Source organism: Ornithorhynchus anatinus, chromosome 3, assembly GCF_004115215.2.
Source record: "Ornithorhynchus anatinus isolate Pmale09 chromosome 3, mOrnAna1.pri.v4, whole genome shotgun sequence".
Lineage (NCBI taxonomy): Eukaryota > Metazoa > Chordata > Mammalia > Monotremata > Ornithorhynchidae > Ornithorhynchus > Ornithorhynchus anatinus.
In genome coordinates, this window is record NC_041730.1 from 5094951 (window position 1) to 5120163 (window position 25213).

General features: G+C 53.3%; 1 protein-coding gene across 1 annotated transcript; it reads left to right on the plus strand.

The window, feature by feature from the left end:
- Positions 1-1310: 1310 nt before the first annotated feature.
- On the plus strand, positions 1311-21783 carry FRMD8 (FERM domain containing 8). The gene is made up of 10 exons (XM_029060319.2): positions 1311-1463; positions 4321-4488; positions 8316-8417; positions 9150-9208; positions 9380-9546; positions 10678-10902; positions 11018-11144; positions 14883-15026; positions 18498-18708; positions 19227-21783. Exons 1-10 carry the CDS (start codon positions 1379-1381, stop codon positions 19343-19345), a joined length of 1407 nt encoding a protein of 468 aa, XP_028916152.1. The 5' UTR covers positions 1311-1378; the 3' UTR covers positions 19346-21783.
- Positions 21784-25213: the final 3430 nt, after the last annotated feature.

The window sequence follows — 25213 nt, forward strand, 5'->3', positions numbered from 1 at the left end:
CACGAGGCTGGGAGTCATCAGAGGGCTTGGGTTCTACTTCTGGCTACACCACTGGTCTGCTGTGTGACCCTGGGCAAGTCACTTCACTAGAAGCAGCGTGGCTCAGTGGAAAGAGCCCAGGCTTGGGAGCCAGAGGTCATGGGTTCGACTCCCGGTTCTGCCACTTGTCAGCTGGGTGACCGTGGGCAAGTCACTTCACTTCCCTGGGCCTCAGTTACCTCATCTGTCAAATGGGGATGAAGACTGTGAGCCTCACGTGGGACAACCTGATGACCCTGAATCTACCAGCGCATAGAACAGTGCTCTGCACCTAGTAAGTGCTTAACAAATACCAACATTATTATTCGCTGTACCTCAGTCCCCTCATCTGGGGGTCAGGGAGGGACTGTTCAACCTGATGAGTTCGTCTCTCCCCCAGCTATTAATCGGTTAACAAATACGATAAAAACAACCCTAAAATCCAACAGGGATTGAATGCCGATTTTTCAGATGAGTAAACTGACCCTTCCCGGTTGGCTTTTCCCCGCTTCGGGGGGGGGGGAGGGAAGTGGAGAAGCAGCGTGGCTCAGTGGAAAGAGCATGGGCTTTGGAGTCAGGGCTCATGAGTTCGAATCCCAGCTCTGCCACTTGTCGGCTGTGTGACTGTGGGCGAGTCACTTAACTTCTCTGTGCCTCAGTTCCCTCATCTGTAAAATGGGGATTAAGACTGTGAGCCCCACGTGGGACAACCTGATTCCCCTATGTCTACCCCAGCGCTTAGAACAGTGCTCGGCACATAGTAAGCGCTTAACAAATACCAACATTATTATTATTATTAAGTGGTCTGCGGTCCCCTCAGGCCTGCCAGCAGGCCGACGCCTGAGGGGCGGCCATAGCTGGGGGGGAGGGGCCTCCCCGCCCGGCTCCGGAGGCTACGCGCCTGCGCAGAACCACTGCCTTCTCATTGCTCAGGCGGGCTGAGGCTCGGCGCGTGCGCAGGGGCCCCGGCTTCTCATTGACTCCCGCGGGCCGAGCGGGAGGCGGAGGGCGGGGGTTTCCTCAGAGGCTAGGCGCCTGCGCAGGATTCCCGGCTTCTCATTGGCTCCCGCGGGCCGAGCGGGAGGCGGAGGGCGGGGGCTTCTCCGCCTACCCGGAGACCAGGCGCGTGCGCAGGATCCCCGGCTTCTCATTGGCTCCCGCGGGCCGAGCGGGAGGCGGAGGGCGGGGGCTTCTCCGCCTACCCGGAGACCAGGCGCGTGCGCAGGATCCCCGGCTTCTCATTGGTTCCCTCCGGCGGCGGGGGGCGGGGCCCGGGGTGTCTCCTTCTCCCGCCGCTTCCGGGTCCCGGAGCTGCAGCTGCATCGCAGTAAAGGCGGGAGCGCAGCTTCAGTCCCCCCAGATGGACGGCAGCGAAGGGGCAGCGGGGCCCTCCGGCCCGGGGGAGCGATCCCACCGCAGCAGCGTCTCCTCCGTGGGAGCCCGAGGTGGGTCTCGCCCCCCTCCTTTCTCCTCCTCCTCCCTGTGCCTCAGTTTCCCCTCGATCTCTGAACCCCGTCATACCCCTCTCGGGCCCCTCCATGGGCAAGCTGCGGCCCTCCCCCGCCGGGGGATGGCAGGAGGAGAGGAATCCGCCCATTTCACAGAAACGAAAAGAATAATGACTATGGTGCTCGTTAAGCTGTTACGATGTGCCAAGCATTGTTCTAAGCGCGGGGGTAGATGCAAGTTTATCAGGTTGGACACGGTCCCAGTCCCACCGCCGGCTCACACCCTTAGAGAAGCAGCGTGGCTCAGTGGAAAGAGCCCGGGCTTGGGTGTCCGAGGTCATGGGTTCGAATCCCGGCTCTGCCACTTGTCCGCTGTGTGACTGTGGGCAAGTTACTTCACTTCTCTGGGCCTCGGTGACCTCATCTGGAAAATGGGGATAAAGACTCTGAGCCTCACGTGGGACAACCTGATTAGCCTGTAAATTCATTCAATAGTATTTATTGAGCGCTTACTATGTGCAGAGCACTGTACTAAGCGCTTGGAATGTACAAATCGGTAACATGTAGAGACAGTCCCTGCCCTTTGATGGGCTTACAGTCTAATCGGGGGAGACAGACAGGCAGATGAGAACAATGGCAAATACCCCGGTGCTTGGAACAGTGCGCTGCACACAGTAAGCGCTTAACAAATAGCAACGTTATTATTATCCCCATTTTACAGATGAGGGAACCGAGGCCCGGAGAGGAAAATAATAATAGCAATTACGGTACTTGTTAAGCTCTTACGATGTGCCGAGCACTGTTCTGTGCGCAGGGGTAGATACAAGGTCATCATGTTGGACACCATCCCTGTCCCACATGTGGGGCTCATACTCTTATCCCCATTTTGCAGATGAGGCAACTGAGGCCCAGAGAAGCAAAGTGACGTGCCCAAAGTCCCACTGCAGCAGACAAGTGGCAGAGGCAGGATTAGAACCCAGGTCCTTCTGACTGCCAGCTCCGGTCTCTAGGCACTAAGCCTGCAAGCCGTCAAGGGCTCCCTGAAAGAGGACCAGCTTATATCGTGGAGCCTCGGCCATATTTCATAGCAAAACTCCCACTGCCCCCACCTCTGCAAATAGTTACCAACCCCTGCTGCTTTTCCTCCAGAGCATAGCTCTCCCAGCCCCCAGAACTCAGCCTGGGAGGCAGTCCAGGCAAACACTTCCTGCTTCCCGTTCAGGCTCCTCCGGGAATGAGCCGAGACAAACGTAGGGTGGGCGCTGTTAACAGTGATTTGGATCCGCCGGACACACCTATCAGAAACACGTCCTACTGTCTGAGCGGCAGGTCTCTCCCCAGGATGCCCAAACAAATGTCCCCTTGGTTGGGATCAAAGGCAGTCTCCTCTATGGGACAGATCCCCCTGCTCCAAACTCCCTTTTCCAGGAAATTGAAGTCAGATTCCTTCAAATCCTTATCCCTGATAAGCTAAGCGGCCCCTTCCTCTGAGTTCCTCCTGCTACTCTCTAGCCAGGCCTGTAGCCTGCCCAACATGTATTAGTGGACTCTCTCCTTCCTTAGCTAGAGAGAGCTGCTGAGGAGATGGAGTGGGATCTAGTGACTGTAAAACCAGCAGTAGGTGTGGGATTCATCCAGATTTCATCTTTAGCCAGGTAGCCCTAGATTACCTCAGTGGGAAGAGCTGGGGATCTCAACAGGAATTTGGTTGGAAAACGGTGAAAGCCAGTCTTCAGAAGGGTAACCTTCCTGGTCCTGAATGATTCTGGCTCAGGGTTTCCAGAAACAGAACGCAGCAGGTTAAGGGTGCAGGATTGAGGGGGTACCAATGGGCCTGCCTCTTCCTCTCTTCCCCAGCCCCACTCTTGAGTGGCTTCATCCAGAAAGGGCTCAGTGGCTGGGCAGGTTTGGCCTGTCTAGAAGTGAGGCTCTTAAAGGCCTTGGGGTTCGTGTTTTTCGGTGCTTAGCAAGCATTAGCGTTCCTCACAGTATTGGGGTAAGGGGGGTCACTACAACTCCGGGTTTCTTAGGCTGTCAGGCAGATGCCAGGGAACCAGGGGTAGCGTGCCGGACCCCAGTTCTCCAGAACAGCCTCTGCCCAGGGGCACGCCACCGCCCATATTCATTGATTTATCCACTCGGGTATATTATTTATTGCCAATCTTCTCTTTCCTCCCTAAGGCGGAATTGTCTCCTCCGTTAGAGGGTAAGCTCCATGAGAGCAGGGATCCCTTGTTTGGCTTTCTCTGAGTGTCCCCAAGGTTCTGCCCTCAGAAGGTGCCCCGGTGGTGCTTTGCTGAAAGAAGGCACCCAGAATGTAGTGTTGTTACCACCCCTGACGTGAAGCAATGCTGTTTATTGAGCTCCTACTGTACTCTTTGCGTGGGAGAGGACAATAGAGTAGAGTTGGTAAAGACAATCCCTGCCGTCAAAGAGCTTACAGGTGGGAGCGGGAGGGTCAGTCAGTTAGCCAGTTGTCTAGGGAGAGAGGGAGAGAGAGGCAGCGAGGGAGAAGGAATTTGTGAGGGGCATGTTAGTGTCAGAGGCGAGGACGAAATCGCCAACCAGAGCCTTGCCTCAGGACACTTTGTCTATCAGTCAATCAGTCAAGCTCTGCACACGCTTACTGTGTGCAGAGCACATACTAAGCTCTCGGGGGAGTCCGATCCAACAGAGTTAGATACGTTCCCCGCCCCCAGCGAGCTTACAGTCCAGAGAGGCTCTCGGACAGGTTCTGACGGCTGTCACTCAGTGGTATTTACTGAGTACTTTGCACAGAGCACTGGGAGAATCCAATAGAACAGTATAACAACAGACACATTCTCTGACCACACCGAGATGTTGTGTGTTGCAGCGGCGGACGTGCTGGTGTACCTGGTGGACGACACGGTGGTGCCCCTGTCGGTGGAGAACCTGCCCTCGGTGACAGCTCACGACCTGCACCGGGTCATCCGAGACACCCTGCAGCTCCCTGACATCGCCCTGGAGGCTTTCTCCCTCTGGCTCATTTCCCCCTTGCTTGGTAAGGACTGGGCTTGTCTGGATTCAACATGGCAGGAGGGCTCTTGAGGATGATTTGACACGTAGGAACCAGTACCTCAGCTATATGTGTCCCTTTTGATATGCCGTCATGGCCTGGTAGCCCTCTCTCCCCGCCCCCGCCAACCCTTTGAGACTCCCAGGCCCATGCTTTTCTCTAGCATGAGGAGAAAGGGCCAAGAAGCACCAGGAAAAGAACATTAAGACTGTGAGCCCCATGTGGGGCTCGTATCCTCCCCAGTGCGTAGTACAGTGCCTGGCATACAGTAAATCCTGTAGACTGTAAGCCTAGACTGGACTGGAAATGTGTTTATTATCTTGTTCTGGTGTACTGTCTCAAGAGCATGAGATGGTGCTCTGCACACAGAAGTGCTCAGTAAATACAATTGACTAAGTGCTTAATGAATACCTTTGAAAAAAAGAATCTCCAGTCATTCATTCAGCCACATTTTTTGAGCACTTACTGTGTGCAGAGCCCTGTACTAAGCACTTGGAAACTACAGTTAGCCAATAAAGAGAGACAATCTGGGGGCCCGCTTCCAGGACCCTAGTGCCCCCTCGCCCTCTAAAGCCCTGCCAGGCCAGATATGCCAAGCGTCCGTCCACCCTGGGGCAGGACCCAGACAAGGTGTGACTGAGCGTTGACCTGAGCCTGCCCACCACTTGGACAGCACAGCAGGCCAGGGTAGCACAGATGGGTCTAGGGAGTGGAAAAATTATTACTATTGTATTTAAATGCTTACTATGTGCTGGGCACTGTACTAAGCCCTGGGACGGATACAAGCAAATTGGGTTGGACACAGTCCCTGTCCCATGTGGGGCTCACGGTCTCAATCCCCATTTTACAGACAAGGGAACTGAGGCCCAGAGAAGTGAAGTGGCCTGCCCGAGGTCACACAGCCGACAAAAATCACCGGCAGCCAGTTCTGCCGGCCATCGGGGGCTTATGCCTTCAGGCTGCATGTCTTCAGCTTGGGCCCTGTCTCGCTGACGCCACCCATAACGGCCTCCAGCTCGCACTCCGGTTTTCCGGCCTGTCCGACCTTCCTGGACAGGGTTCCCGCCTGCCATGGCAACATCCTCCCCCCCAGCTCATCTGCGATCTGGGAGTCAGGATGTAGTTAAAAGCCTGTTTCTCTGGGCTCTGGGGGCAACTGGTTGGGGTTCTTGGGGGTCGGGGTGGTGGTGCCGACATTGATGGGAAGGGTCCAGCTGGCTGCTGGGGTGTGGGTCCCGATCTGTCTGACCCTGGGCGACAAAGCACAGGGGAGCATGGTTTTCTCACTTTCATGTAGGGCTTCCCAGGCCCAACTCCATTCTCAGAGCGGTAGCAAAGTCCTGGGTCTGGAGAAAATGCCGGGGGATATTCTCGGCATCATCCTCCGAGATGTCAGGACCTGTCCCACACCAGAGGGGAGAGGTCATCCTCGTCCTGTGGGAGAGGGCAGAGCCACCGGCCGGGCACGGGGATAATGAAGGCAGGACTTGGTCCTGGGGCCGCTCATGCTTCAGAGTCACCCCAGCCCTGATCCCAGCTGGCCCCGGCCACAAGCCAACCCCTCTTCCCTCCCCCTGGGGTGGGCTGAGGTCTCCTGGGCTGTCTGCACAGGGGAAGATCCCCTCCTCCCACACCCTGTGTGACTACCTGGTGTCCCCTGCCAAAAACAGGCTAAAGGGTCTCTGGCTTCCCTGCCACAACTTCAGTATGCCTGTATCTCCCGCGTCAAGAGAGCTGGCAATCAGCCAAGTGGTAGGAGGGGGTGGGGAGAGTGGCTCCAGCCCACTGGAAGGCTGAACTGCCCCCAAGGCGAGCACAGGCTGGGGCGGGCAGACAGGGGCGGTCTTGTTTTTCCCATCCAAGGTGCCCCAGGCCCTGGGGGCTGTGGAGAAAGCACTGCTGGGAGAGGAGGGGCTCAGCCGGGGGAGTGAATGACCTGGGCCCTCAGCCAGCCCCATTAGCTGACGTGGTGGGTGCCTTGTTCTCTTCACTCCTTGATCTCTCGCCCACCATCTTTCCCCCGGCCAACTCTCCGCTTCAACCCAGACCGTCTATCTCATGCGGGGCGGGGGGATGGCTTGTGGGCGCCAAGACCCCCCACCCCTGGGGACCTGAGAATCACCCCGGTTCCACCCAGGTTTCTCCTTCCAGCCCTCACTGCCGCCAGCCCTCAGGGTCTGTTTCCTCCTCCCACGCCATCCCTGCTCCCGGCTGGGTAAAGTGGGGCCTCTTGTTGTTCAGCCACGGCAGCTGGGCTGAGGGAGGCTGGGGTGGGGAGGCTGCCTCCCTTCTACCCCCACCAAAACACAGATCAATCAGCCGTGCTTACTGAGTCCTTCCTGGGTACATAGAGCTGAACTAAGGGCTTGGGAGAGGACAAGAGAGTTAGTAGCCTTCGCTCCACTAATGTCAGCCTACTCACCGCAGTTCACGCTCATTTCTCATTCATTCATTCATTCATTCAATAGTATTTCGCTCACGCCCTCCCTCCCACTTGACGTCCGACAGACCACCGCTCTCCCCTCTTCTAAGCCCTACTCATCAATCAGTGATATTTGTTTCCCAGACTAAGCCCCGCTTTTCCTCAGCTTCCCCCCCGCACGTCACCCTGACCCGCTCTCTTTGCTCTTCCCCCCACTCCACGCCCCGCAGCACTTATATATTTATATGTGTACATCTCTAATTTTATTTATATTGATACCTGTTTACTTGTATTGATGTCTGTCTCCGCCGACCCCAGACTGCAAGCCCGCTGTGGGCAGGGATTGTCTCTCTTTAGTGCTGTATTGTATGCTGTTTTGTACTTTCCAAGCGCTTAGTACAATGTTCTGCCACAGTAAGCACTCAATAAATACTATTGAATCGAATTGAATTCATTTTTAATGGTGTTTGTTAAGTGCTTATTCTGTGGCAGGCACTACTAAGTGCTGGGGGAGATACAAGTTAATCCGGTCCCCATTTTACAAATGAGGAAACTGAAGCACAAAGGAAGGAAGGAACTTGCCCAAGATCACACGGCAGAAAAGTGGTGGAGCCAGGATTAGAACCCAGGTCCTTCTGTCTCCCAGGCCTGGGCTCTTCCACTAGGCTACGCTGCTTCCCTGCCCTCAGCAAGTTTAGAAAAGAGCCCATCTTCTCCAGGAGCCCTTCCCTGATTAACCTCTCATCTCCCCATCCTATTCTTCTTCTTGCATCACCTATGTACTTAAGTTCATTCCTTATAATCAATGGTAAAAATAATAATTATATTTATTAAGCACTTACTATGTGTCAAGCACTGTTTTAAGCACTGGGGGAGATACAGGGTTATCAGATCGTTCCAGGTGGGGCTTCACAGTCTTAATCCCCATTTTACAGAGGAGGTCACTGAGGCACAGAGAAGTGACTTGCCCAAAGCCACACAGCTGACAAGTGGCAGAGCTGGGATTAGAGCCCACGCCCTCCGACTCCCAAGCCCGGGCTTTTTTCAATAAGCCATGCTGCTTCTCTAATGGTATTTGAAGTTTCTCTTCTCTAATGGTATTTATTGAGCACTTACTCTGTGCTGAGCACCGTACTAAGCACTTGGGTGGGCTCAGTACAATAGAGTTAAGCAATCTTTGTTTGCCCCGCTGACCCTAATTGTAGTGTCTCTATTACCTGCTAAATTGCAAGCCCTTTGAGGGCAGGGATCATTTCTATTAATTATTGTATTCTCCCTAGCTGTTAATTCAGAGCTCGTTGTAGGCAGGGAATGTGTCTGATACATTGTTATATTATACTCTCCATTGAGACCATTGATTACCACTGCCTTATCCCATTCCCTTTTGCAGAAGTTCAACTGAAGCCCAAACACCAGCCCTACAAAGTATGCCGTCAGTGGCAGGACCTCCTCTTCCGATTCACCGATGCCCCAGAAGATGACATTGCTGTTGGTTTGTACTGCCCGCTTTTAGTTCTTTTATGCTGTTTGTTAAGCACTTATGTGCCAAGCACCGTTCTAAGCCCTGAGGAAGATCCAACGTAATCAGGCCGGAGACGGTCCCTGTCCCATGTGCGGCTCCCGGCCTGAGTAGGAGGGAGAACAGGGATTGAATCCCCGTTTTGCAGTTGAGGGAACCGAGGCCCAGAGAAGCAAAGAGGCTTGCCCGAGGTCCCCCAGCAGGCAAGTGGCAGAGCCAGAATTAGAACCCTGGTCCTCTGGCTCCCAGGCCCGGGTACTTTTCAGTAGGCCCATGCTGCTTCCCACTCTTTCCTGCCTGCCTGCCTGCCTTCCTCCCTCCCGGCCTCCCTTTCCCTGGCGATCTCTATTTCCACCACCTGTTCAGCCCCGGAGGCTGGGAAGCTAAATGGTGTTGATCCTGGACAGAGCAGGGGACCCCCGCCGCCCTCACCCCTCCTCCTCCCCACCCAGCACATGCCATGGACTTGGTCCTGTCCGCCCAGTTGAGGTCGAGACACGCTCCCAAAACAGGTCACCCAGATGCCGGCGGTGTGGGCCTTGTTCTTGGGGTTTTGGAGAGGGGACGAAAATGGCTGAATGGAGGGGGAGGAAGCCGGGTGGTCGAAGGAGATCACTGTGGGCCAGGGGTGATGGATCTTTCTCCTCACCTCGCCCTTCTCCTCGCCCCATCCGTCTTGCCCACCTTCCCTCTTTCTCTCCCCAGATGAGCCGTCCCTGCAGTTCAGGAGAAATGTCTTTTTCCCCAAGAGGCGGGAACTCCAGGTGAGGAAGCCAAGGTTCATCTGATCGACAGGGGGGACTTATGGAGCAGGGGAGGGAGACTCCCAACCTATTCCTGCTGTGTGGGTTCCCTCCCCCATCAGCCCCCGACTGACCGTGAGGGCCCTCCAGCCCCTGCGGCCTCCAGCGTCTCCCCTCTTCTCCCCCTCGCAGGTCAACCACGAGGATCTCTTGAGGCTGTTGTTTGAAGAGGCCAAGTTCAACGTGCTGGAGGGGCGGTACCCATGCGACGCGGAGGACTGCGAGAAGCTGGGCGGCCTGGTCTGCCGGGTGAAGCTGGGCCCCTACCGTCCCGGCCAGCAGACTGCCGGCGCCCTCAAGTGAGGAGAGAAGCCCACCGGCGTGGCTGGGTGGAGGGCTGGGGGGAGTGGAGGGGCACAGCCAGGATAGAGGGTGAAGAGGAAAGGTTAGAGACCAAGCTCTGAAGTGCTCAGTCAACTCTTCATGGCCTAGTGGGTAGTGCCCAGACCAGGGAGTCAAAAGAACCTGGGTACCAATCCCGGCTCCGCCACTTGTCTGCTCTGTGACCTTGGGCAAGTCACTGCACTTCTCTGGGCCTTAGTTATCTAACCTGTAAAATGGGGATTAAGACGGGGAGTCCCATGTGGGACAGGAACTGTGGCCAATCAATCATCTTGTATCTACTACAGCTCTTAATACAGGGCCTGGCACATAGTAAGCACTTGACAAATACCACAGTTATTATTTTCGTCAGTATCGTTGTTGTCATTCCCGGAGGAATCGCTCTTCTCATCTTCTTTGCCTTGCCTCTCCGTTGGTCAGGGAAGGGTGGGGAAAGTGAGGCCCAGGCTAGAATTAAGAAATGATCAAAATCCTCAACTTGATGTTCTGGGATGGGCCACTTTTTCCTCCTATACCCATGAGAATTTAGACTATTCAGCGAAGGGGGTGGGGGGAGTGTCACAAAGACAAGGAAGCTTGGCTTGCCGGGCCTGATAAATTGGCATTCAGTAAATAGCACGGTCAGCTTTAGGACTTCCACTGGGGAGTGCCCGGTAATGCTCTGGCCAGACACCCATGATACCGGGAGATGTGGGGAGAGATGGACTGAACCTAGCCGGGTTGGGTTTGGGGGTAACCCGGTCCCACAGACTCAGTACCGGGTCAGCCCCAAATGCACTTCCCAGAGGACGAGGCAGCCGAGGGGGTGATCCCAGCGGGCGCTGGAGTCAGGTGCAGCCGTGGCGCCGACTCCCATGGGGCAATTGGAAGATGGCCACCAAAATCCTAGAAGAAGAAGGGGTGCAGGTAGCTGGGTAGCTAGAGAAGGGCAGGCTGTTCAGCTCCCGAGAGACTGGGGGCTGGAGGTGGAGGGGGTGGGGGTCTTTGTTCGGGCTCATTCCGCACTCCCTCTGGGGGCGTCGACCACCCACCCTCGCTCGGACAGGTGGCTCTCCTGAGTTGGCATTTCCGTCCTCTGTCCCCGGCAGAGAGAAGCTGGACTCCTTCCTGCCTGCTCACCTGTGCAAAAAGGGTCACGGCCTCTTCACAGCCTGGCGGGGCCGGGGGACCAAAGCGGCCCCGGGTGAGCAGGGCTTGCTGAGCGCCTACCAGGAGGTGAAGGAGGAGGCGGCGGCGGAGGGCGAGGAGGCGGAGACCCTGGCCCGCCATTACCGGGCCTACCTGCACAAGTGTCACGAGCTGCCGTACTATGGGTGGGTTGGGCGGGGGGAGGAAGGGGACTGAGGGCCTCTTGGGCGAGTAGCCGAGGAGGCTGTCCTCGGGGGCGCGGGGAGGGAGGCTGACGGGTCACTCCCCCTCTTGCCTCAGCTGCGCCTTCTTCTACGGCGAGATCGATAAGCCGGCCCAGGGCTTCTTCCTCCACCGGGTGGGGCGCAAGCCAGTGACCGTGGCCATCAATCTGGACGGCGTCCACGTCATCGACAGCAAAGAGAAGGTAGGTCGTGCACGGAAGCGAGGGGGCCGTGGGGAGGCTGCCACGTCGGGGGGTGTTCCGCCTGGAAAGTCACTGGGACATCCCCACCCACAATCTAAACCCCACAACACGCCTAGTGATGGAATCGCTCAGTACCACCCCTGGCTTCGGCCTGTGCCAGTGGGGACCCCATATTTAGAGAAGTGCCTTCGGTGGCTTGAAGGCCCCGGGACAGCAATTGAAGGGAAGGTCCCCTCTGCTCTGCTCTTGGGCCCTGGCCTTCCCATCTGTCAATCAGTCAATGTTATTTATTGAGCACTTACTATGCACCAAGCACTCTACTAAAGGCTTGGGAGAGTACAGTACAACAGAGTTACCAATTAGCCAATCAAGCAGTGGTATTTAATTAATTTATTATTATGGTATTTACGCGCTTACTATGTGCCAAGCACTGTTCTAAGCACTGGGGTAGATACAAGATCATTAGTTTGTCCCTCGTGGTGCTCATGCTTTTAATCCCATTTTACAGGTGAGATAACTGAGGCACAGTGTAGTTAAGTGGCTTGCCCAAGGTGACACAGCAGACAAGGGGCAGAACCGGTATTAGAACCCAGGTCCTCTGACTCCCAAGCCTGTGCTCTTTCCACTAAGCCATGCTTAGTGGCTTTTTGATTGAGCATTTAGTGCAGAGTCCTGTGCTAAGCGCTCGGGAGAGTACAACAGAATCAGCAGACATGCTCCCTGCCCATAACAACTTACAGTCTAGAGGGAAAGATGGACATTAATATGAATAATATATAATTTAGACATCACCTCGTCAGCTCTGGGTGCCTTTCTTTCTCAGCAGGAAAACCCTTCCCTAAATAGCCCCAGGTGGGTGGGAGTCAACTCTGTGGTTGTCTCATCTGTAAAATGGGGATTAAGACTGTGAGCCCCAGGTGGGACAACCTGATTCCCCTGTGTCTACCCCAGCGCTTAGAACAGTGCTCGGCACATAGTAAGCGCTTAACAAATACCAACATTATTATTATTATTATTATTATTTAGGCAATGAGTCAGTCGTATTTATCGAGCACTTCCTGGGTGCAGAGTGCTGTACTTAGCGCTTGGGAGAGTATGACAGAACAGAGTCGTTAGACACTTTCCCTGCCCACAAGGAGCTGAGAGTCTAGAGGAGCCGCTTATAATCTGTCGGTCAGTGTTATTTACTGGATGTTCCACGAATACTGTACTAAACATGGGTCCTGAAGCTCCCAAAGAAGGGAGAGTCATTCGTTCAGTCGTATTTATTGAGCACTCACTGTGTGCAAAGCAGTGGACTGAGTGCCTGGGAGAGGATGATATACATTCCCTGCCCACAATGAGCTTCCACAGCTACGGTGGGAGTCGGGGTCGCATTCAGAACGTGGGAACGGAAGGGGGAGCATAATGGAGGGGGCTCTGGGAGTGGCAGGTCAGCAGACTTCAAAGAGTTGGGGTGTCATACCAGTCGAGGGGCTCTTTCAACCCAGTGAGGTTCTAAACCCAGCTTATCCCCCGTATGCACCCCATCCTCAGCCCCACAGCACTCACCTCCAAATCCATAGTTCATTTTAATGGCTGTCTCCCCCTCCGGCTTGTAATAATAACAATAATACCATTAATAATAATGGTATTTGTTCTTTGTGGACGGGGGGCGTGTCAACCGACTCAGCTATGTTGTACTCTCCCAAGCACTTAGGTACAACGTTCTGCGCACAGTAAGCGCTCAGTAAATATCACTGATGGATGGTCGTAAGGACTGTGGGAGTGGGGTGGATATCAAGATTTAAGAGATGCCTATCCAAGAGCACAGGTGAAGAAGGGAGGGTAAATCAATCCATCGGTGATATTTATTGAGCGCTTCCTACGGGCAGACCACTGTACTAAGCGCTCGGGAGGGTGTAATATGATAGAGTTGGTAATTCTGGTCTAAAACTCCCTCCCTATACCCTAGACCACCACCCTCCCCACCTTCAAAGCCTTATTAAGGTCACATTGCTTCCAAGAGGCCTTCCCTGATTAAGTCTTCTTTTTCCCAACTCCCTCCCTGTTCTGTGTCGTGTTTGCGCTTGAGTCCGTACCCTTGGACATTTGGCATTCACCCCACCTTGAATCCCACAGAACTCGTACAATTTCATAAATTATTTCTATTAATGTCCATCTCTCCCTCTAGACTGTAAATTCGTTATTGGCAGGGAAATGGGGCTTAATCCGGGAAGGCTTCTTGGAGGAGATGCCATTGGGGTTTCCAGTTGAGTGGCCCATGCCAGTGTCAGGCAGTCAATCATTTTTACTGAGCACCTCCTCTGTCCAGAGCACTGTAGTAAGATATATCAATATAGCAAGATGCATTCCCTGCCCACAATGAGCTGACAGTCTAGAGACGGCCTTTGCGTCTAGCTCTGTTGTAGTGTACTTTCCCAAGTGTTTAGTAGAGTGCTCTGCACACAGTAAATAAATACCGTCGATTGACACAATCCCCGCTCACAGGAACTTACAGTCTAGAGGGGGAAGACAAACAATGAAATAACTTGCAGAGTGTAAAGATGTGGACCTAAGTGCTGTGGGGTTGGGAACGTGGGTGCGGAGAATATCAAATGTTTAAAAGGGGAATGGATCGAAGCCTCTGCTGTTTCCCCGTATAATTCATTTTAACGACCGTCTCCCCATCTTGACTGCAAGATGGGCATGGGCAGCTGGGGGCCATTCAGAGATGAGAGCAGCGTGGCCTAGTGGATAAAGCCCTGGCCCAGGAGTCAGAAGGACCTGCGATCTAATCACGGCTCTGCCACTCGTCTGCGGTGTGACCTGGGCAAGTCACTTCACTTCTCTGGGGCACGGTTACCGCATCTATAAATTGGGGATTAAGACTGGGAGCCCCTCGTGGGACGGGGACTGTGTCCATCCTGATTATCTTCCCCAGCGTTTAGTACAGTGACTGGAACATAGTAAGCGCTTAACAAATACCATTTAAAAAAAAAATCCTCGTGGGCAGGGATTATGTCTATCAACTCTCCGAGGTGCTTAGTACAGTGCTCGGCTCACAATAAGATCTCAGTAAATACCCCCGATTGGAGGAGTTGGGGCCTGTGTCCCTCCACCCTCCTCAGAGATTCAGTCCAGGACCTGACCCCACTTCAGGCCTGGTGTCTTAATCAAGATTCTCCTGCTGTGGCCTTGTGGAAAGAGCCTGGCCCTGGGAGTCGCAGAACCGGGGTTTTCATCCCGGCCCTGCCCCTTGTCTGCTGTGTGACCTCAGGCAAGTCCCCGAGCTTCTCTGGGCCTCAGTTTCCTCATCTGTAAAACAAGCATTCAATCCCTGTTCTCCCTCTCCCTTAGAACAGGAGCCCCATGGAATGGGGGTTGTGTCCGACCTGATGGGATTGTCTCTACCTCGGTGCTTAGTATAGTGACTGGTCCCTAGTAAGCATTTCACAGGTACAACAATTATTACTACTTAATCAATGATATTTATTAAGTGCTTCATGTGTGCAGAGCACTGTCCTAAGTGCTTGGGAGAGTCCATTACAACAGAGTTGGCGGGCGAACCAAGGGGCTCTCTTCCTTTTGCCATCAGTAGAGATGGGGGAGGGACCAAGCACCTCTTGGTAAACTTCCCTGCACCCACGTTTCCTCATCTGTTGGCGGATGGGTAGGAAGGGATCCCAGTTCCGGTTCGGTGGGGAGAGTGGAAGGCTGGTGCTCACGTCCCTCGCCCGGTCTCCTTCCCCCTGCCAGCACGTCCTGTTGGGCCTGCGCTTCGAGGAGCTGTCGTGGGACCACACGTATCCCGACGAGGAGGACCACATCCTCTGGCTGGAGTTCGACGGGGAGAGCGAGGGCACCCCGGTCAATAAGCTGCTCAAGATCTACTCCAAGCAGGTACCTCACCCACGGGACCCAGGGGAAACGTGAAAGGGGAAGCAATCAACCAATCATAGGTCGACATTATAGAGAAGCAGGGTGGCCTGGTGGGCCTCCCGGAGACACGGTAAGGGGGAACCAATCATCAGTCAGTAGTAATAGAGAAGCAGCTTGGCCTAGTGGCTAGAACCCAGGCCTGGGAGTCAGAAGGACCTGGGTTCTAATGCCGGCTCCACCACGTGTCTGCTGCGTGACCTTGGGCAAGTCACTTCACTTGTCTCTGCCTCAGTTACCTCATCTGGGAAGTGGGGATTAAGATCATGAATCCTACATAGGGCATGGACTGTGTACTGTGTGCAAACTGATGAGCTCGTATCCACCCCAGCGCTTAGTACAGAGTCTGGCGCATAGTAACTGCATAACAAATACCATTAAAAAATAGTATTTGTTAAGCGCTTACTATGTGCCAAGCAATGTACTAAGCACTGGGTAGATACAAGATCATCAGGTCCCACATGGGGCTCCCAGTCTAAGTAGGAGGTAGAACTGAGATCGACTGTAAGCTAGCTAGACTCTAGACTCAGCTTGTTGTTGTCCTGGGAACATGTCTACCAACTCTGTTATATTATACTCTCCCAAGTGCTTAGGATAGCGCTCTGCATACCGTAAGCGTTCCTTAAATACGATTGATTGATTAAATCCCCATTTTGCAGATGAGGGAATTTAGGGACAGAGAAGTGAAGTGACTTGCCCAAGGTCACGCAGTGGACAGGTGGTGGAGCTGGGATTATAACCCAGGCTCTTTCCACTAGGCCACACTGCTTCAACCAATGGCATATGAGCACTTTGTGTGTTCAGAGCACTGCTCTAAGCAGTTGGGAGAGTACAAGAAGAGAGGGGAGTCTGGAAAGAAAACCAGGCCCATCTGAAACATCTTGGAAGGCAGGGGATCGTGTCCAGCCCTGACATGGCATGTTTCCACCAATAGGCCCAGGGAGGAAGATTGAGAGTAGCAGCCTGAGCCTGGGAGTCAGGGGACCTGGGTTCTAATCCCAGTTCAGCTCCTTGCCTACTCTACTCTGGGCCCCAGTTTCCTCATCCGTATAAAATTCCTGTTCTCCTTCTCTCTCTTAGATGTGGAACAGGGACCGTGCACGATTTGATGGTGTTTGTAGCTCCCCCAATGTTTAGTGTTCTTGGCTCTTAGTGAGCGCTTTCCAAATTCCACGGTTATCATAAGTGCTCTGTACAGGGCTCTGCACCCGTAAAGCGCTCGGTAAATATCATTGATTAATGGAGGGGGAGGTATGTGGAAGTGGAGCTGAGGTAAAGTGGGCCATGTTGGGTTGTAGCGGTCCGGCTCACTTAAACTATCCACTTTGGATTAGTTTCACGTCACTCCTTCGTTCCCAATTCAAAGTCCGTCCTCCATCTGGGAGGCAGTCATTCCCTCCCCGTAGAGGGAAGGCAAGCGTGAGTCCAGAGAGCCTCGGGTGGAGAGTTTTCCCGAGCCCTTTATCTGGGTCCTTCGGTTCTCTCCTGTGTCCTGGCCCTCTGACTTCTTGCTGAAAGGGTCTCTCGTCCTGTGGAGGTGCTCCAGTCAGGCATCAGGCCCTACGGCTCCATTGACCTTCGTCCTGGCTCGGGGGGAGACTTGGGAGAGTGCAAGAAGAGAGGGGAGGCTGGGAAGGGAATCGGGCCCCTCTGAAAACTCTCGGAAGGAGGTGGGGTGTGGCCACGGAGGAGGGCAGTCGTGTCCAGCCCCCGCACGGTGCTGGATGAGGATCTGGGCTAAAATGAGGCCGGAGGATTGTATGCAGGTCTCGCCTCCCCTTGTCCCCAGCCGGCCGGTAATGAGGAGTTGGCCCTGACCGGAATTTAGTTTGTCTTCATCCGTGGTATTTACTGAGTGCTCATTCTGTGAGGAGCACTGGACTCAGCACTCGGGCAAATACAACATGTACAGAGCACTGGGCTCAGTGCACGGGTGAATACAATACGGTCAGAACATTAGACTGTATTCCCTTGGGTGAACACAGCATGTGCGGAACATCGAACTCGACACTTGGGCCAATATAGCATGTGCGGAGCACTGGACCCAGTACGGGGGTGAATACAAAACGTGCGGCCCACTGGACTCAGTGCATAGGCAAATACAATATTTATCGAGCAGTTATTCTGCAAAGCGCTGGACTGAAGTGCTTGGGCGCATACAAAATGTGCAGAGCACTGGACTCAGCACTTGGCCAAATAGTGTGTCATCTATGATTTTGAGGGCTTACTCTGTGCAGAACACTGGATTCAGTGCATAGGCAAATACAATATTTATTGATCAGTTATTCTGCAAAGCGCTGGACTGAAGTGCTTGGGCGCATACAAAATGTGCAGAGCAGTGGACTCAGCACTTGGCTGAATAGTGTGTCATCAATGGTATTGAGGACTTACTTTGTGCAGAACACTGGACTCAGTGCTTGGATGAGGACAATATCATTCATGGATTTTACTGAGCGCTTACTCTGGAAAGAGAACTTGACTCGCACTTGTGCGAATTATGATGTCATCCATGGAATTTGAGTTCTTACTCTGTGCAGAGCACTGGACGGGACTCAGTGCTCGGGAGAGTCCAGATAACAGAGTTGTTAGTCACATTCCCTGCCCACAGGAGCCTACGGCCTAGGAGGAAACCCAAGAGCCAGTAGAACTAATCCTTGCTCTCAGCCAATCAGTGGTATTTATTGAGTGCTTACCGTGTGCACAGCACTGTATTAAGCACTTGGGAGGGTACAGTGCAACAAACTTGGTAGACACGTTCCCTGCCCACAAGGAGCTTCCAGTCTAGAGGGGCAGACACCGATATAAATAAATGAGGGATATGCACAATAAGTCCTGTGGTGCTGAGGGTGGGGTAAATCAAGGGTACAAATCCTCAGGCAAGGGTAAGTCAGTAGGGGAGGGGTTTGCAATTTCCCTTTTCCAGCAGGCACAAGAAGCAGCATGGCGTAGATTGAGCCCGGGCCTAGGATTCAGAAGGTCGTGGGTTCTAATGCGGCTCCACCACTCGTCTGCGTGCGTGACCTTGGGCAAGTCACTTCACTTCTCTGTGCCTCCTCAGTTCCCTCGTCTGGAAAACGGGGAATGAGACAGTGCCCTCCATGTGGGACAGGGACTGTGTCCAAAACCCAGTTTGCTTGTATTCACCCTGGCGCTTACTATGTAAGCTATTTAATAAATACCACGGTTATTATGTGGCCAGCCCAGGTCCCAGGAGTAAAATTAGGGTCCTAGGCTGTGCCGTGCATCTGGGGGAACTTCAAGACAGGAATGTTCGTTTCCCATCCCCCTGACCAATCCCTACAGCTTGTCCGGCCTGGGCCCGGGGCCCGGAGAGACTTTCTTTGGCCCTCGTGCGGGGACGGAGGGGGGACGCCTTAGTCTACCAGACGACCGTGCCCCATCCCTTCTTCTCTCCCCGGCCCACTGCCCCTGCAGGCTGAGCTGATGAGCGGCCTGATCGAGTACTGCATTGAGTTGAACGTGACCACTGAGCCTGCTCCGCCCCTGGAGAACGCAGTGGAGCCCGCCGGGGTCACCAACCCCCAGCCTCCCAGCACTGTTCCCCAACGCCACAAGCTGAGGCGACAGGGCAGCGTCATCTGTAGCCGAATCCAGCACCTCTCCACCATAGACTATGTGGATGACGGTAAGGGCTGGCCCAACCCTTCCGGTCCTTGGCGGGGGGCGTCCGGACCCTAATTCTTTGGAGTTCCTGACTTCCCGCCTCCCTCTGAGATCAGAGGGAAGTTCCGGGGCCAGGGTGGGGAGAGTGACTCCACCCTATTTGGGACACATTCCATCTCCATCCCATTGGCTCAGTCTGGCTCTGTCCTGGCTCCGGATGGCAATGAGGGAAACTTCTTAGCATTCCCCTCCCTCTTTCGGTCTGGTTCACAATCTCTCTCTCGTATCCCCCTAATCCCTCCATCTAAGTGTGGGAAAGGAGTCCCCGCTTCTTCCCTTCCCCTGCCCTAGGTGGGACCAGAGGGGAAAAGGAGCCACCAAGGGTTTGCATCGACTCAGCCGGCAGTCTAGCAGAGGAGTTGGGAGGCCCGGACCGGAAGCCCGTAGTTCCGACTGGGCGGGAGCCGGTGGCCCCAACCCGTCCTCCCTCCACGCTTCGACTAACTGTTCTTCTCATCCACGGGTCTCTCTCTCTTGCAGGCAAAGAGATTAAGCGAGTGAAACCAAAGCGCACGACTTCCTTCTTCAGCCGCCAGCTGTCCCTGGGCACTACAAGCTACACAGTGGTCCAGCCCACAGACGGCTTGGAGCAAGGCTGACCTCCCCTAACCCCCCCCCGCCCCTGTTTCCACTTCGATCCCAGGAAGGGGGCCTGGCGAAGAACCAAAGTAAACACTGGTCCCCAGGGCACAAAGTCTCTCCTCCCAAGGGACTTGGACGACCACCCCCGCCAACAGACCCCTTCTATCTGCACACCAGGCTAAATTATTCTCCTAATTTATATATAGGCTTCCGCCTCTCGTGTGTCTGTAGTTTGATCTACTCTGCCCCCCCCCCCCCCCGGTTTGGGTTTCGGATCCAACCCCAGAGGTTCTGGCTGACTGTTCTTGGTGACCCCTGACCTGACCCACCTGGCGGGTCAATAGTGCAGATGGCTTTTTCCTTTCTCTTGCAGTTCCTTGCTGCCGGGGAAGGTCTGTTTTGGGCAGCCTGGGCTTCTGCATCTGGGCACTGGCCCCGAGAGGACTTTCTCTGGATCCTGGGGATGTTTTGGGGCTAGGGTCCATTTTGATTCCATCCATGTCCTGGCACCCCTAAGTTCCGGCAGGGAGCCACTTGCTAAGCTGCACCAGTGCGCTTGGCAAGGCCTTAGCCAAACAATGCCTATCTGCCCTCCCTTTTTCTCTCTTTCTCACAAGTGCCTCTCGCCATGTAGATACACCGCAGCCGTGAACACCTCCAGCTCGGGAGTCACAAGGAATGCCGAGGCGGTATTCATTCAACCATCCTTGGAAGTTAGGATTGAGTTTGAGGTTTTATGACCGCCTTTCCCCAGTCCCTTGGAAGAGCTTGTTCTTCCTCTGAGGTTTATTTCCTGGAGGCTTGAGTGTGTGTGTGTGTTTGTGGGGGCTGGGGGGAGGAGTGGTGTGTGTGTAAATTATCACAGTTTCCTAAAAGCCTGGTAGCTCCCATCACATTGGAGTCCAGGGGCAGGCAGGGCTCTGAGGGTCTCCTTTGTCCTGAACCCAGGAAGTAAATTCCTAAGCAGTCTGTGGGCCTCTTTCCAACCCTCTGCCACCTCGTTCTTCCCCACCAGCCGGTTGGATGGGAAGGGTGTGTCACTTTTAGTTGGGCGAAGGCCAAAAAGGGAAGAAGGAATGCAATGAGTTAATTTCAAAACAGTTTCCCCCCTGCCCACCATCCCTGGGGCCCTGAAACCAGGAGGATGGGGGAAGGGGTAGAAGAGAAGGGAAGTTTCTTTTTCCCCTTTTAGTCAATAGGGAAATGGCTCAGTCCCCTCAGTACATTAACCCTGTTTGGGAAAACCTCAGGGCCTTAATTAAGCATTTCCCAGGAGGACCTTGGGCCTCGGGGTCCTCATTGCTGGTTGGAAATGGGTGGGTCGAGCTTGAACCTTGATGCACTCTCGAGATTTCAGTCTCCAGGATTGCACTCGTGCGCCTTTGGAGAAAACACTAAACAAAAAGAGGCTGTTTTAACCGTGGGGAAATTCAACAAAGAGGAGGTGGGTGGCGGTTTCGGCTGGGCTTGGGAGGGCGGTGTAACGTGTTGGATCGGCCTCTGAGTGTCCGTTTTGTTGTCCTTTAATGGCACTACCACAATCAATCTTTTTTTGCAGCCTGCTTGTAGGACAAATTCCATCTTGACATGAGAATAATCTCCTAAGCCAAGCAGAAGTCCTAGAGTTATTTTCAAAGGATGATGGATTTGATCCGATGAGATAATTGGTTTTCTTGGTGGGGGGTCAGCAGTCTATCTCTTGCTGGTAACGATTTTTGAACCACAAAAGAAGTAGGACTGCGGTTGTGGGTGTGGGTTTGGTTTTGTAGCGCCTCTGTGGATTTAAAAAACGTGGGTCTCTCCTTGCCCACACCCCCCACTGAAGTGACACAGAAAAATGACCTAAAAATCAGCTCCATTCACTCGATTTGCTTTTGAAAAAAGTCCTGTTGCTTGGAATTCTCAAGACTTTCTCTCTCCGAGGTCTTTCGTTTTAAGGAATCTTTGGAGGTGGGGGTGTTCGGACTTCACAGAACATTTCTGGGAAGAGGTCAGTCCCCTTAAATGTCAGCGTGCGGAATTCCACCAACTTCACCGGCTTTGTTAATAGTTACAAACTATTAGCTGGCTTTGCTAATAGTTACAAACTCATAAACTGCCCAGTTTAGAAATCTAGAACAATTTTCCAGTTCTTCATCAAGGGGTTTTGAACTCAACCTGCCCAAAGGTGCTTTGTGGTTCTTCATCTTGGTTTCTCCCGAGTGTTCAGATTCTCTCTTCACACACCTGATCCGAAGAGGTGGATCAGCCTGTCCTTGTGAGGCGTTGTACATTGTTTAAAGCATTAGTTTTTCCTGTATGCAAGACTTAGCTGTTTTTCCAGACCTGGGCAACAAAATGGTGTCTTTTTTTTTTTTTTTTTAACTAACGGCTGTGGGCTGCTTTTAAAAAGTGTATATACTAATTCTTTTGTATGATAGAGAAAGAATTAATAATAAACACTGTTTTCGGAAAATGGCTGGATGGTTTATGAGGGAAAATAACTGCAGCAAAAGAATTTGATAGATTGCGTGTTGGATTTTTTTTTTAATATCCATACCCAGCTTTGGTATCCCTTAGAGGCACTTGTTAATTCAAAAATTATATCCTAGACTAGAGAAGCAAAATTAGGTTTCTTTTTGGCCGGTTTTCAAACCCTTTAGCAAGAGTAGGAATGCTTTAGCTATCCCTCCAGGCAGCTCTACCACCATCCCTTGTGGACTGACCACAGCCAGCTCCGCTGCCATCCCTCCCCGACTCTGGGCACAGCTGGTTCCACCACCGCATCTCCTGCTCCCACGAGCACAGACAGCTCCATCTCCATCCCCCACAGATTCTGAGCACTGCCAGCCCCAGCCATTGAGCACGGCTAACCCGGCCGCTAATGTCTTCCGGTTGCTGAGCACAGGCAGGTCCAGCCACCATATCTCACCATCTCCGAACTCAGCTGGTCCCACCACCATAGCCCTACCATCATATCGCCCGGCTGCTGAGCACCGACAGCCCCGCCACCGTCCCTCACCAACTCTGAACACTGGTCAGCCCCAGCCGTTGAGCATATCTAACTGGGCCGCTATAACTTCTGGTCGCTGAGCACGGGCAGCTCTGCCGCAATCTCTCAACATCTCTGTACTCAGCCAGTCCCACCACCCTATCTCCCAGCCACTGAGCGCAGAAAGCTCCGCCACCATCCCTCACAGACTCAGAGCTCAGAAAATCCCTCCACCGTATCTCCCGGCCGCTGAGCAGAGGAGACTGTTGCCATCTCTCACGGTCTCCAAACTCAGTCAGTGCTACCACCATATCTCCCGGCTGCTGAGCAGACAACTCTGTCACCATCCCTCACGGACTCTGAGCTCAGCCAATCCTACCACCACATCTGTCCACTGAGCCCTGAAAGTTCTTCCGCCATCCCTTGCGGTCTCTGAACTCAGCCAATCCCACCACCATATATTGCAACTGCTGAACACAAAAAACTCCACCACCATCCTTCACGGACTCTGACCCCCACCGGCCCCGCTGCTGTGTCTTCTGGCTGCTGAGCACAGCTAACCCCACTACCGTATCTTGTGGCTGCTGAGCCCAGCCAGGCCTGCTGCCATCCCTCACAGATCTGAGCACAGGCAGCCTCACAGTTGTCCCTCCCGGACACTGCCCACAGCCAGCCCCGCTGCCATTCCTTCCTAACGCTATGACAGACAGTTCCACTGCTGTCTCTCTCAGCTGCTGAGAGCGCAGACAGTTTCACCCGTTCTCGTCCGCTGTGAGCTCAGACGGCTTTGTCACCGTCCCTCCCGAGTGCTGTGACCGCCGCCGGGCCCTCTGCTGACGCTCCTGGCTGCTTTGAGCACCGCCAGGTCCACCACCATCCCTCCCAGCCACCGCGAGCGTGACCAGAATCAACGCCGTCCCTTCCGGCCACCATGAACGCCACCAGGCCCCGCTGCCGTCTCTCCTGGCTGCCGTGAGCACTGCCAGATCGGCTGTCATCCCTCCAGGCTGCTGTGAGCACAACCAGGCCTGATGCCATCTCTCCTAGCCTCCGTGAGACCCTCCAGGCCCTCCCGGCCTCCATGAGCACTGTCATTCCTGTTGCCTACTTTCCTGGACTCTCCCTCCTTGTCACCGTCCCTTCTGCATCACCTTTTCACTTGGGTCTATAATCCTTTAGCCCGTGGTACTCACCCCACCTTCAGCCCCCAAGCCCTTATGCCCATTTCCTTATACTCTCCCCTTTCTCCTATTAGTTATTCATATTAATGCCTGCCCCTCTAGACTGTAATCTCTTTATGGACAGGGAACGTATGTCAACTTTACTGTCCCTCCCAAGCCTGGCAGAGTGCTTAGCCCACAAGTAAAGTCTCATTGAGTGCCACTGATGGATTGATTTAGCTGCTGGCTTTTCAGGGAGAACCTATCTCCAAGCAGGGGCCAAAAATGGAAGAAGGTGGGACGAATCAGAAGATTTCAGCCGAACGTGGGGGAAGCAAGAGGAAAGAACAGAAACTGTCAAACTGGGGCAATCTAGATCCCTGTCTCAGAGGTCAAGGAGTGGTTTGATTTCCTAAGCACTTAATACAATGTATTGGACACCCTGTGGGTGTGTCCCATAAATAATAATACCACCACCACCACCACTTTTTCTCTACTATTTTTCTCCCCTTGTGTGTTTTTTAAAGTCACATCACTGGCAGAGAAGCAGCATGGCCTAGTGGGAAGAGCCCAGGCTAATCCCAGCTCTGCCTCCTTTCTGCTATGTGACCTTGGACAAGTCACTTAATTTCTCCAAGCCTGTTTCCACATCTGTAAAATGAGGATTCAGTATCCATCCTTCCTCCTACTTAGACTGTGAGCCCCATAATGGACAGGGACTGTGTCCATTGTGATTAACTGTCACCTACCCCAAGGGTTAGAACAGTGCTCAATACATAGTAAGTGCTTAACTAAAACCATTATTTTTTTGTCTGAGTTGGACAAATCAAATCCTTTATGGTTCCAGTAGACCTCTAGGCGTAGTCCTACCAGATAAATACATACAGACATCCTATCCCAAAACCTACATGATGTCTGAAGATGAATGCTAAAATTTTCCAAATAATACCCTATCGTTCTTTTCCCTTCCCTCTTGAAATGAAGAGGTAGGATAGAAACTGCCTTTGGGAGACCATAAAGTACAGGTGACCCATGTGAAAGAGGTTTGGCCTTGTATAATAACCTGCAAAAAAACCCAAAATAAAACCCGCATTGCCTCCGGCAAGCAAAACTTTTATCTTAAATCTAATTTTCAGTGCCAAACTCCAGATTCTATATCAGTTCAATCTGTCCTAAATGTTCAAACAGGAAGCAGGCTCTGGAGACAATTTTATTCTTATTTTTTGAGGCTTTTTTAGGGTATGATATCAGCCCTGGATAGGGTATAGAAATAAAGCAGTGTCAGACAGGAAACATGACACACACTCCCCATTTATCCAGTCTTTAGGCCTCCCAGCAAACGAGCCTCGGTCCTGAAATTAAAGTGTTATGATTCTGGTGGTCTTGGCAGGGCGCCATTTGCTCCCAGCCATATTCCCGCTGGGACCGTGGAGTGCAACAAGTGAGTAGGTCAGCAGGGGTGCAGCAAAGGTGTGCATGGAAGGTTTTTTGGCATGCAAGACCCATTTTGGGACCACACCATGCCACGGCACCCTGAACCAACAGGCAGTTCCTTGGTAGCTGCTGTGGTTTTTACCGATGGTGATAGTCTGCTTTTTTTTCAGAATTCCTGCTGTACTTGTGCACTCACGGTGTTTTGTATTTCAGTCAATCAGTCATATTTATTGAGCCCTTACTGTGTGCAGGGCACTGTACTAAGCGCTTGGGAGAGCACCAATGACAATCGGATCCGAAACCCTCACTCCGTTTGGCCT

Bases quoted from the DNA above. Each gene is read 5' to 3' on its own strand.
- FRMD8 (XM_029060319.2), top strand. From the start codon at position 1,379: ATGGACGGCAGCGAAGGGGCAGCGGGGCCCTCCGGCCCGGGGGAGCGA. The intron at 1,464-4,320 runs GTGGGTCTCGCC...TGTGTGTTGCAG, and splicing joins CTCCTCCGTGGGAGCCCGAG to CGGCGGACGTGCTGGTGTAC. The intron at 15,027-18,497 runs GTACCTCACCCA...CTGCCCCTGCAG, and splicing joins TCAAGATCTACTCCAAGCAG to GCTGAGCTGATGAGCGGCCT.